Source organism: Notothenia rossii (genome assembly GCF_949606895.1).
Source record: "Notothenia rossii genome assembly, chromosome: 4".
Taxonomy (NCBI): domain Eukaryota; kingdom Metazoa; phylum Chordata; class Actinopteri; order Perciformes; family Nototheniidae; genus Notothenia; species Notothenia rossii.
In genome coordinates, this window is record NC_136902.1 from 72,987,398 (window position 1) to 73,000,443 (window position 13,046).

A 13,046-nucleotide genomic window follows, 5' to 3' on the forward strand; every position below is an offset into this window, starting at 1 on the left:
TTCTTATAGAGTCCCTCCTCCAACACACACGAACGCGCATTATCAATGAGGCCACGAGATAAGTTTGTGCACAGATGGAAGGCTGACAGGCAGGTAGGCCATCCAGTTATTTTAGCCGAGCCGGCTAAAATGATTGTTCGTGCTTTTTAAAGTACTACGGCTTCCAGAGATTAATTGTTGTATGTATTTATTGTCAAAGCATTTCATATATTCATTGCTATCGGGACTTTAAGAGCATTCCATGGAATATAACAAAAAGTGTTTTCTGAAATAAATTACATACCCCATTGAATTATGACTGAAGATCGTCAGCTGTCTTCCTCTCCCGTGTTGTTCCTCGATACGTAAAGGCTGCAGCACCGTTGACAACTTCTCTCTAGATATCAAACATACCGGTAAACCAGCATCGTTTGCTGTGAAAGCATATAACTCTGTCCACACAGAATTAAATCCTTTGTTCCTCCGGTACTTTTCTTTGATTTATCAAAGAAAAGTTTATTCGCTCATCGAGCCGGGGGTCCCCGCGCGAGCGCCTCCAAGAAAAGGCGCTCGCGCGGGACCGTAGCAGGATGTGACGCATATTTTAGTTGACCTAATTAAAACTGTTTTGTTTTTTATTTATGTGTCACAGTATCACCTCAAAATACAAGATACGAAACATTTTCAACCATGCAACAAAATATAAATAGTCCTACAAATACTTTTATTTTATTTCCTTCTTATTTTTGTCTAAGCTCAAGGGAGCCAGAGCAGAGGGCTTAAAGGGCCGCATGCGGCCCGTGGGCCGCGGGTTGCCAACCCCTGGCCTATATTATAAAAATGGTGTATTTGAAGTTTTCTTTGCATGCCCTGAAAAGTCTTTAATTCACATGACCTGGGTAGTGCTGGAATGCTAAGACTCTTGTGGACCTATTAAGCCGACTTGTATTGTGTGTGATGAAGTTTTGACCTCTAGAGAATAATGACAGTCTCCTTAATCTCAATAACCACAAGCTGCAGTCCAAGGGCAATTAGAGGATTTATGGCTTTTCAGGGTTAATTGACAACAACTCAGGTTCTGAACAGCCGTCAGTGTAGTGACTGTCTTTAGGGTGTATAATATGGAAGCTGCTCCTTATTGGCAATACACCTAGAGCAGGGGTCTGCAACCTTATTGACCAAAAGAGCCATTTTGCTCCTTTTTCCCAAACATTTTTTTGTCTGGAGCCACAAAACATATTTCATAGCTTGGTAGCTTATAAAGTTGTATTTATTGTTATATCAGACAAAAACTAGAGTTTCTTTTGCATTTATTAGGCTATTTATTACATTATATAAAACTGTTAACCTCGAATAAGAAACAAAGAACTCCTATAAGGAGAATTACAAATAATACACAGTAGGCATGGGCGGTATCATTTTTTTCATACCGTCATACCTTGCTGACATCTTACCGTGGTATACGGTATATGACGGTATCAGTCCCAATTTAAGGGGTAATTTCTCCCCCCAAAATTTTTTTTACTCACTATATCAACAGCCCCACCAAAAATATTTTCCACCAGCCGCCACTTCGGCGGCAAATAGATGTTTCGAACGGTATATTATATGTTCGGTGTAAAATGCAGCCCGAGCCGGTAGACGCTCGCAAAGTGCCGCGACGTGCGCGCAAGTGCAAAACAAGGGCTGCATACATGACACATTGTGCAAATGGCACATTTTGAGATCGGATACAGGACGCGTTTGTAGATGTCCGACGTTGTTTCCATAGTGAGCTAAGTTAACATTATATCATCATACATAAACATTTTCCGGGAGTAAATACTTGACTTATTGAATAAAGTTTGCTATATTCACTAACTAGTTTGGCAATATTATTCCGTGCATGTGTTAAAAACCTTATTTCCATTTGATTCATTGGATTACTCGCGTGAATGCTTAGCACGTAAATGCTTTCGTTTTTAAAACCGTCCGACCTCGACTACAAAACCATCAACCAGTTGCATAGGATTAAAAAATGTCAACACTCACTCACCCCGTCTTAAACATTCCCAAAGAAGTGCCTCTGTCTCTCGTTGTGCTGGATGAAGTCACTGGCGACGAGTAAACCCAAAATAGTCCCAAACAGGCGCAGAGGCAGTTTTCTTTTTTACTAGTTGTCCGAGTTCGGGGCCGGCAAATGCTGCCGCCATCTTGCTCAGCTCAGCTCTGTGCTGAGCTCTGAGAGCGGGAAAGACGGACTGCCCTCCCATGCCCTCTGCTGGCGCGTGCTGTGCATTACAATCAATGTCGTCCCTGTCAAAACTCCGTGTCAGTGTAATAGAATGAAATGCATCTGTGATTTGGCGCACAGTCTGTGACGTCACGGTATTGAAAATCATACCGACGGTATTTCGAAATACCCTGGTATACTGTAATACCGTAATACCGCCCAAGCCTAATACACAGGCCTACTTTAAAATAAATTAAACACAGCACTTGGGGAGTCCTCTGCACATTTGAAGGAAAAAATATATAATTAAAATGTGCCCACTTTGAAATAAATAAAACATATAGCCGCACCCTAAAAATAGTTAAAGGTAGGGTAGGTAAGAATGGAGAAACCAGCTCGAGTGAGCTAGAATGTGAAAATACACAACCGGAAAAAATCTGCCTCTTCCTTCAGACTTCCTTAAAGAGCCCCTCCTCCAACACACACGAACGCGCACATGACCAATGAGGGCACGAGATACATTTGTGCACAGATGGAAGGCTGACAGGCCGGTAGGCCATCCAGTTACTTTAGCCGAGCCGACTAAAAATGATTGGTCGTGCTTTTTACAGCGCTACGGCTTCCGGAGTTACATTTTTGTATGTATTTATTTTCAAAGCATTTAATATATTCATTGCTATCGGGACGTTAAGAGCATTCCTTGGAATATAACAAAAAGTGTTTTCTGAAATAAATCACATACCCCATTGAATTATGACTGAAGATAGTCAGCTGTCTTCCTCTCCCGTGTTGTTCCTCGAGACGATACGTAAAGGCTGCAGCACCTTTGACAACTTCTCTCTACATATCAAACATACCGGTAAACCAGCATCGTTTGCTGTGAAAACATATAACTCTGTCCACGCAGAATTAAATCCTTTGTTCCTCCGATACTTTTCTTTTCTTTGATTTATCCATAGCTCGCTCATCGAGCTGGGGGTCAGGTTATTCGCCTGCAAGAAAAGGCGCTAGCGCGGGACCGTAGCAGCATGTGACGCATATTTTAGTTGAACTAATTAAAACCGTTTTGTTTTTTATTTATGTGTCACACAGGGGCCGTTTCTCAATCTCGAGGATACTGGCTTCCAAGCGGATGCTACGTCACCGAGTGCCGCCGAAGTACTGTTCCAATTTCCAGCATACTTGGAATTCCACCGAGGCCGCGTCCTTGGTTTGGGAGAAATGTTGAGGCTGCATATGGGTAGACTTCGCGTCCTTAAAATCCCCACAATGCTTTGCGCCCGGACCAATTTCAAAAACCCTTGCAGAGAATGGCTGAACCGACGCAGCACACATTTAAATGTAAGTATGTAGTGGCGTAGAACATGTGTCGGTACATATGTTACTTTGTTACATTTGTTATAACCAAAAATGTTTTCCGTGAAAGTAAAGCAACTTCATAATTAGATAGACATCGTGAGGTATTTATTTTCGGTACAGTTTATAGTATATTTTATAGTGGCACACTTGTTAGCCTGTTCCATTCTTCTTCGTTTTCCGAAGCCGTGGCTTGGAAGTATACTTGCTTCGTTTCTGAAGGAAGTGTCTTGGAAGTACGTGACTACCAAGCCAGCATCCTCAAGATTGAGAAACGGCCAGTATCACCTCAAAATACAAGATACGAAACATTTTCAACCATGCAAGAAAATATAAATAGTCCTACAAATACTTTTATTTTATTTCCTTCTTATTTTTGTCTAAGCTCAAGGGAGCCAGAGCAGAGGGCTAAATATTCATTCATTATTCATTTGTTATTGTAAGCTTTTAATTAAATGCGTGTCTGTAGGCACATTTCCATTTCTTTCACACACATTTTTCCAATTTTCATTGAAACTGCTTCCCATTGACCTAAATACTTTCTATTGTCCAAATTATTCTATCAAACTGTTAACAGTATTTTATCAATTATTAGTAATAAATAAATTCTTCATGGGATTTTTCTGTGGACTTACAATCACGAATCAATTTGTTTATAGAAAATTACAAGAAGCCAGAGGTCCCTCATAAAGACAAAAACATGCTACCACCTTTTTACCTTACCCCTGGTCTTGTGGTTCTGTGTACCAACATATTTGTTTCAATATAGGAACCCAGTATCTTTTTGGAAACCCAGTAAATGGAGTGTACTTATATTGTGCTTTATCCTATACAGTCTATGGCTTTATCCAGTCTTTAGGACCCCTCAAAGCACTTTACATTCTACAAGTCATCATTCACATCTCATTCACACATCGTTGGCCATGCCATCGGGAGCAACTTTGGGTTAAGTATCTTGCCCAAGGATACATCAATATGTTGACTGCAAGGGCTGGGATCTAACCCACAATCTTATATTGAAAAACAACATAAACACCTCTTGCTCCTCTGAAGTGTTATAGCTCAAATCAAGCCCTAATCATAAAGTTGTAAGCCCCTTAATTCAACTATAGTGGAAGCAAAGTTTTGGTTTCCTCAAACATTTAGTTGTTATTTGTCTATTTTATGGCTGATAGATTATAGTAGGTCATTTTGGGATTTGTCATTGGTATATCATCATTTCTGTGTCTCTTGTGGTTATCACAGCCCTAACATTAATGTCTGATTCAAGCTTTGATCTCCCGAAAGGTTTTGACAGTAATTGGTTCTTCTAGGCTTTTGAATACTGCGAGAGGATGTAGCTAAACAAATATACAAATTGAATGGAGGAATGGATTTTTAATACATACTGTCGGTATCCGGTCATGATATTTGTCTTTTTTGATACAGTTAACATATTTGAAAATCTGCATACATTTAGTGCATACAAACACATAAAGGCACATCTTATCAGCCACCCTGAGAAAACAGTAGATGCTGCTGTGAAGAGGAGTTTTGCTTCTGGCAGATCCACCACAGGAGTGATTAATTGTGAGGGTGGGGGGGGAGTGCCGTGTGTGTCATTAGCCTCTTGACTGGAGCGTGTACCCCTCCAGGAGTGATGGGCTCCAGGGCTTCGTCACACTCAAAGGATGACGCCTGTGTTGCTCAGGCCTCCTCCATTGATTGCGTGTGTTAATTGTTGGCATTGATCAGGACAAAACAGACCAAAGAGCCTTTTCAACAGGGATGCGAGCTCAATAGAAGAAACAGAGAAGTGCTGCTGTCTTGAAGGAGAATTTATATTGCATCCAGCCCGGGTCTAATTGTCCTAGCTTTAGCCAACATAAATTACACTGTACTTACCAGGGTTAATTGGCTATCAAGGCGTCAACCAGACAATTAAACAGGTGTTAAACCAATCGTCAGGTTATTCAAACTGATTTGGTAGGGGAAACGACAGCAAATGGTGAAATGATAGCCAAAAATGTCAGATGTCTTTCTAATCAAACTTTGACCTGCATTGCTTGCTGTAGATGTGCACAGTTTTCCTCAGCAATGAAGATTATCCCTGACATTTATGGTGCCTTTTCCCCTAATGTTTACTGGACCCTTGTCTCCTTTCGACACTTGTTTTTTCTTGCTAGGTCTATTTTTGCTGGACCAGATTGCCCAGTACACCATGCCTTATTCCCAAAACATTTTCATTCATTCAGCATATATCAGGGCTGGAAACCATCTTCAACATCTTATTGTTTTATTTATAGATTCTGAAACCCTCAAGTCACAAGTCTTGGGGTAAAGGTTAAACCCGCTCAGACCTTTGCTTCCACCTATCACTCAACAGTCAGCATTTTCCGATATAAATCAGCAACAGGGACATTTGATTTAGTAATCAGACCCCTCCTTTTCCATCTCATCAATTAACCTAGGTGTATTGTTATGGAGAAACATACCACGTTGACTTTTAGTAATGTTTCTGCATATTTCGTCTGACTTGAGGTCAAAACATGAGAGGATTAGCGAGCCTCTAATCCATGCAGGTGGTGGTGTGGCCTCGGGCTGCTCAAGTCCTCTCAGTTTAGTATGCAGGCTGGCTGATTCGGAGAATTGGAGCACACTGCCGCTCTGGGGGGACTTTAAGCTAAATAAATAGACAAAATAAAAGAGCTGGAATAAGAAAGGGTTTTATAGAGAAAGAGGTGATATTAGGTTTGTGATTGAGTGGGGAGACTGGGACTCCAAGCGGGAGTAGAGAGTCACACTAGGTGCAAGTGTTGAGGCATTTTATGGTGTGTCTGCTCTTAATTATCATATCCCCCAGTGCACCGTCTCCCTTCCCAGCTCACCCACTTTCTTCATCTCCTTTTTTCATTTTCTAATTGCTTGGTTTTAATTAAAGCCACACAGAAATGACAGTGAGTCAATTAAAAGCCAAGAAATGGGCACAGATAGTCGAAGGCTGCATTTCTTTTTGAGGAGGGGTATTTCTGTCGGAGCTTTGCTTCCACAATAGCGTCACGTCTCAGGATGAATCAACATGCTGCCTCTCCCTGCATGAATAAGGGATGTGAAATCGCACATGCTGGTGCTATATTGGGAGGCCTTTAGTGTGTTGTGGTGATGTGTAATGAGGGCTTTGCGGTGCGTTGTGTATTTAAACATGACTGCTGGACTGTCGTAATGTTGGAAAAACCTCTTTGAATTATTTCACTGTTTATTTTTATTTTTTCTTCTTTGTCTCGTTACTGTGATATCTCATATTTTGTCGCTTTGGCGTGTCTTTTTCTTCCCGCATGCATCCCAGCCTATTCCTGTATCTCTAACCGTTCAATTACTGATGTGCTGCAGCCTTCCGCTCTCTCTCCCTCCGCTTCTCTAATTTTCCTTAATGATAGCCCATTTTGCATTTAAGAAGTTCTTTCTCCTCATCCCGTCTTTTAATGTTGCAGCAGCATTTTGGCTTCTAACGATATAGTTGGTGTCCTACCTTCGTTCTACACAGAGGATCTGCCAGCCGAACTGGGTCCTCACTGATCACTCCTAGATTTCATCTACCATGAGACAATTACAATTACAGCCTTGCCTTTGATGTCTTTTCCAAATAACTGGGTCAAGTCAGATGAGAGTGTCTGTGAGTCAGATACTAATTTACCTCAAAGTTTGTGAAAATAAAACAGTGCTGTGTAAAAACTCTAAACTAACAAGCGACCAATAACTCAGGCTGAAATAGATTCCAACAACAGTGCCCGAAGTTTAGGTGAAATGTATTTTCAGTGCTTTATATCTGCATTTGCTCCAGCGGCCAAAGAGAGCAAAACAGGCAGAACTCTTTGGAAAAACATATTGGAACCCATCGGCTCATCGGATGACAATTTGTGCTTTGTTAGCTTGTGAACAGGCTACTTTCTTACCTGTCGTCTCTCAAATTTAAGTCCAGTTTTGCATTTAAAGTTGCTACAGAGATTGTAAAAATTAAAATCAGTACACGGAAAAGTTAGTCTTATCGTTGTCAGACCATCTCAGATGTGTTCTTATATTGACCAGTGATAAAATAATTGGATAATATTGGAATTAAAATATTGTGACGGTAAGATGTCTAATTGTTTGTTTGGTTCCTTCATGAATCGATTGATTGCTTCCAAGCACATCTCGTCGTCTTCATCGATCTTTCTCCAGTTACAAACTTGGCCTCTTTACAGCTGATGCAATCTCTGGTTTTCGACGGATTCTTCTTACATCTCAAGTAAGCACTTACCAGAAAACGTTTAACACCTTTAATTTAGCACTTTAAAAAAATGATAATTTGCTTTTTTTCTGAGCCTTCGATGAAATGGTTTATGCCACCCTCATGTCTGACTCTTGCTAAGCTTGACATAAAGACTAGATTAAAAAAAAACATACATTTTCATTCTGGCCAAGAACAAGTCATGGGTTTATAATAAGAAAATGCCATGTGTGATGAACAGCAAAAGATTATTGTTATTGCTGAAGGCATTTGGGGCTTAAGGCCCCGTTAGACCACTGTCTATGTTTTGTACAGAGCTGCCTCCTCTTTCCCCCTGTTTCCAGTCTTTATGCAAAGCTAACCTAACCATCTGCTGGCTGTAGTTTCATAACAGACATACAGTAGGGCACATCAATCCTCTCTTCTAACTCTCTTGAAGAGCGCAGATGTTGAGATCCTTTGAGATCACTGGTGTTCACCATATAGACAGCACCCCTCTCCAGAAGAAAACTGGTGTAGTGTATGAACTCACGTGCAGAAGGAGGGAACATCACAAGGACACTGGACATGAGTGATGGTGAGAGCCTTCACCCACAGGTTGCAGTCACTGGATGTCTGATTCAGATGTCATCACGTGTCCTAGGATGAAAACTCTTCATATTTGCCTTGAGTTGCGATTCTGCTATCACACATACAAATCTGGTGTAATTAATATTTGATGTCCAAATTGAGCAGTTTAATTACCAGACAGTTAAATGTACCCTCAAGAGGGACAGTACATCCTTAATTTAAATGATTCCTTGAATGAAATTCCATATATATATATATATATATATATAACTAAACATTTGTTGCCTTTAGTTGAACTTACAGTCAGTGAAGATAAACATTTATGTAAAAATATAAAATGTTCTATATAGCACAGCAAATAAGCAGGTTTATTGTCCCATTTACAAAGTTCTCGTTCTTCACTTTGTTAATGCTTTTTCACCTTAATTACAGTGATGGATGTTTATGTGCATGTGAACAAACTTATTAGAAAAATCCACACCCCATCAGCTCCAGTAAATAGATACAAATGGATGCAGAGACGGCTCATTTTTTTCCTGTTTATCATTTAACATCTCATTCAGCTCACTCAAACATGAACATGGAAAAAAGAAAATCGGTCTTTGCCGACTATGGACTTCATCATTATGGATTATGTTGACTCTATTTTCCTATTGTCCTCAAATGTTAAGAAGTACTTTTAACTGTGTACATCATCATCAAATCCAAAACATTAAACTATGTCTGTGGGATTTTGGTTTTAACAACATCTTCAATTTGTGTAATACAATTTGATATAGTTTCATTCATTTAATTTAATTAGGTTCAATTTCACAGTTTTTGTATCTGTGCCATGAAAACACTTTTAATCTTGTAACCAACCACAATGATTTAAGTGAGATTTGTACATGAAAATCAGAGGGAGGTTCACAAAGTATGAGCAGTGATGAAGTGGGTGTTGGATAAACTGAGAGTGAAAGCTGGTGAGTATGATGAGCAGCACACACCAGATGCCAGAACGGCTATCAGTTTGAATAGAATAACACCCTATCCTCATCCATGCATTTAACCACTCCTTCTGAGCTCATTTGTCATTTAACAAAATGTTTAAAAAAATGTGAACACTTACTTGTGGATCAATTTCTATCCCGGTGAAGGGAATTTAAAGAAGGGGTAATATAATTTATGTTCCACAGGCCCATTAATAATAATAATAGCCAGAATATCCACAGATTCCATCTGACACTTTCATTAATATCCTCAGTGCTTTCAAATGATTTATTGAACTGTAATATATCAAACCATAGTCTGCATGTCGACTTTGGATTTCATTTTTTCTGTCCTGTTGGTCAGGACCTTCTGTAGGTTGTAATGAAAAATTGGCTTTTTAATCCAATTGAAGCCAACATTTCACTAATATTTAGTTTGTAAATTGTATATTCATCCTTTATGTGCACAGAAAAAGTGTCTGTTTGTAGGAAGCAGCTAAGCCAGCAACTAGAGCAAAGACAGAGGTGGCATCTGGAAAAAAAACGAAAGCCTATATATATATATATATATATATATATATATATATATATATATATATATGCTGAAGACAATCAATTTGCACTTTAAAATACATTTGAAGGAAAGAAAGGCCAGAAGAGGGGATTGAGCATGCCTTTTACTTTTTTTTCAAAACAAGTACATAAAACCTTCAAAGCAGCAATAAACAGACTCAAACTGCAATGGTAGACATAAGAAGATATAGATTTTAATATCTTTATAAACATATTGTACTGTTGTTTTCTGATGATAATTTACTGAACAACTGAAACATGGCAAAGAAAGTAGATGAAGACGCATACAGTAAAACAAGAAAAAGGTAGGTGAGGAATTGTGCATTAACAAATCAAAGGTTCGAAAAATATATCGTGAAAAATACGTAAATCAACAAATCACCAGAAAATCAAAAGTCGAAAAACTCCTCCTGACAGGTGGAGCAGAAAACCCTGTTATCATCGATGTCACTGATATTGTTTTTCTCATAGTAATACAGTAAGTGATTAATATCAGCACTGCAAGAAGTCCTTTTGTCTCCATTGTTACAGGTATAGTTCACATCATTGATACAAACACCATCTTATCAGTAGATTTATGGGAGGCACAAAAGCTCCAGAAGTACAGCAAGATGTCCCGTAATCGTCCATATGTCGATCTGCATTGTACTGCACCCCCTTGTTACTTCAGAAGCGATTGTCTTGGTCTTAGATCCCGTCACTCATGGACAATCACATCACACACAGTTAATTAAGAGGCATTATTCACTCTGCATGATCCCATCTTTGCCATGCTCCTTTTTAAAATGTTTTTACATTGAAGGTACACAATTTTTTTCTCAAGTCTTGTTCTTGTATTCCTTTAAAGTTAAGTGATTAAAAAAATATGTGTTCCTCACATTCTCAATGAGGGAGGTTCGCCCTCATTCATCAGTTCAGCACAAAATCACCGGGAAACTGAGAAAGCCCCCCTTTGACCCTTGGCCTCTAAGACTCCTTGTGACGCAACAAGGATCCATCTCTAGGTCCATTTGGTGTCTTAGAAAAATCAAATGAACAACATCTGACACAAGATATAGACAGACCTCTTCAATATTCACAGCTTGGAATCCCAGAGACACATGTTGTTTCCCAAGCAAATGAAAGTAGCGTATGGCAGTCCTTGCCATATTGAAACAATTAGCGGCTTAATATTCAGTTGCCCGGAAGGAGAGAAGTGGCGTAAATGAAGATTGAAGCAGAGTTGTGTGTATGAATCTAATACGAATGAGAAAAAAGTTTGAATTGGCAGAAAGTTTGGTTCAGTACCTGGAAAAAGTCAGCGTTATATAGAGTAGTTAATACACTGTGAGCTTATGGTTGCTCTGTTTATAGCTTTAAAATCTGTGGCTATATGTTTCCATTTAGTTTGAATGGCACATTCCTATGTCTTAGACTGACCCACATTTTATTGCCATGCTAAACCTGTACTTATTTGTTTACGAGAAACACTTACACCCAATTGTTCGGACAAAATACATTTGGCAGAAAGGATGAGAGCAAGGTAGGACTGACGACAGAGAGTTTACAGGGTCATTGATTTTTCCATTTGTACCTTCTTGATAACGAACAAACTGCGAACTGGAGCTAAAAGCTGGATGGAGCACTCGAAGACCAAGCTCATCTGTCTCCGAGCTAAATAGCTAACAGGTTTCAGGTTTTAAGCTTCCTCATCTCTTCCTATTTTGCACCAGATTTTGGTTATCTAAACTCCATTCGAGTGAATTGTTGACATAAGAAAATACATAAGATGCCAAGACATATGAAGATTAAATCATACTGGCATTAGTGGCAGTGCAAGCATTAACCTTGTATCATTCTATGTCCCTCAGTCGCTTCGATTGTTGTGCTGCAAGTCTTTCTGTTGTAGATGTTTGATGCTTTAATGCCTGTTTCAGTCTGAACACTAGAGCTCCCTACACTACATGTACACATATAATCACACTCACACACACATACATAGAAGACACACAGGCCTTGTAGTGCAGGAGCAAGAGAGGGTCTGAGGGCTGTGCTTTTTTGTGATTAGCATCTGCAAAACACTCTGAAGGTCAACGGAAAATGAAGTCAATATTTGTCGTTATTAAGGCCACAAGGAGGGCACAGGCATGTAGTAATGACTGGGATAAGGTCGCTCTATTGTTGGCTTGCTGAACCCCACTAGGGGGGCGAACAGTGGTCCGGGGTGTGCACTTGTGCTTCCTCCGCGTGACAGTGCCGTCTGGGGACGTGTGGTCATGTTTGCCCCCTTCAGTTAAATCCGGGGAGGCATCCTCCTTGTCGGCCATGACCTCCTTTGAGTGGTGAACCTCATTGTCACCCTTCCCCTTGCTCACCCTGCTGCGAGGCTTTGTGCAGTTTCGAGAGCGCCTCGAGGTGTGCACTAAGTGGGTCTGCACTCCTGAGCCCACCACTACACTGTGATTCATGGACGGATTCACCGTGCCAGATACATTGTTAGTCTGGGCTCTGGACTCAGAATTAGGTACAGTCGCTGGACAGTTGGGGAAGTCTTCCTTGCGCAGCTCCTTGAGGTCTTTACCCTCCAAATCAGCTGGTACCTGGCAAACCACTGAAGACGTGGAACCTCCGAAACGCTTCAACCATTCCCACAGCGACAGAGCCTTGCAGTCACATGACCAGGGGTTGTCGTTGAGGCGCAGGTATTCCAATGCGGGAAGTACGTCCAGGCACTGTCCGGACAGCTGTATCAAGGTGTTGTTGAACAGGTAGAGGGTGGTGAGACGTTTCAGGTCGTGGAAGGCCAGTCGGTCAACCCATTCGATCTGATTTTGGTGCAGGAGCAGTCGGTCCAGGGCTCGAAGGCCTCGGAAGGTGTTCTGGTTGAGACTCCATAGACGGTTTCCATGCAGGAACAGGTGGCTCAGGTTGTGGAGGTCTGTAAATGTGTCATCCTGCAGGTACTTCAGATGGTTCTCCTGAGAAGGTGCAGAGGGGACAGTATCACACGATTATATATTATGCAATGTTTTCATTATTACACAAACTGACTGTAGCATTTGCCTTGAACACATTTTGTGAATCAGCGTTCTATGCAAAGTATGTGTTCATCTGTTGAGATTCAAAATTCTCAGTGAATATCACAACCAGCTGTACCTTGTAC

General features: G+C 40.4%; 1 protein-coding gene across 1 annotated transcript in view; it reads right to left on the reverse strand.

Annotated features, from left to right (window-relative positions):
* Positions 1-10,082: 10,082 nt before the first annotated feature.
* The window catches only part of rtn4rl1b (reticulon 4 receptor-like 1b), a 139,154-nt gene continuing 136,190 nt past the window's right edge, over positions 10,083-13,046 (reverse strand). The window contains exon 3 of the mRNA XM_079678035.1: positions 10,083-12,861. Within this exon, the coding sequence (XP_079534161.1) occupies positions 11,974-12,861 (888 nt within the window). The 3' untranslated portion in view covers positions 10,083-11,973. The remainder of the gene's footprint in view (positions 12,862-13,046) is intronic.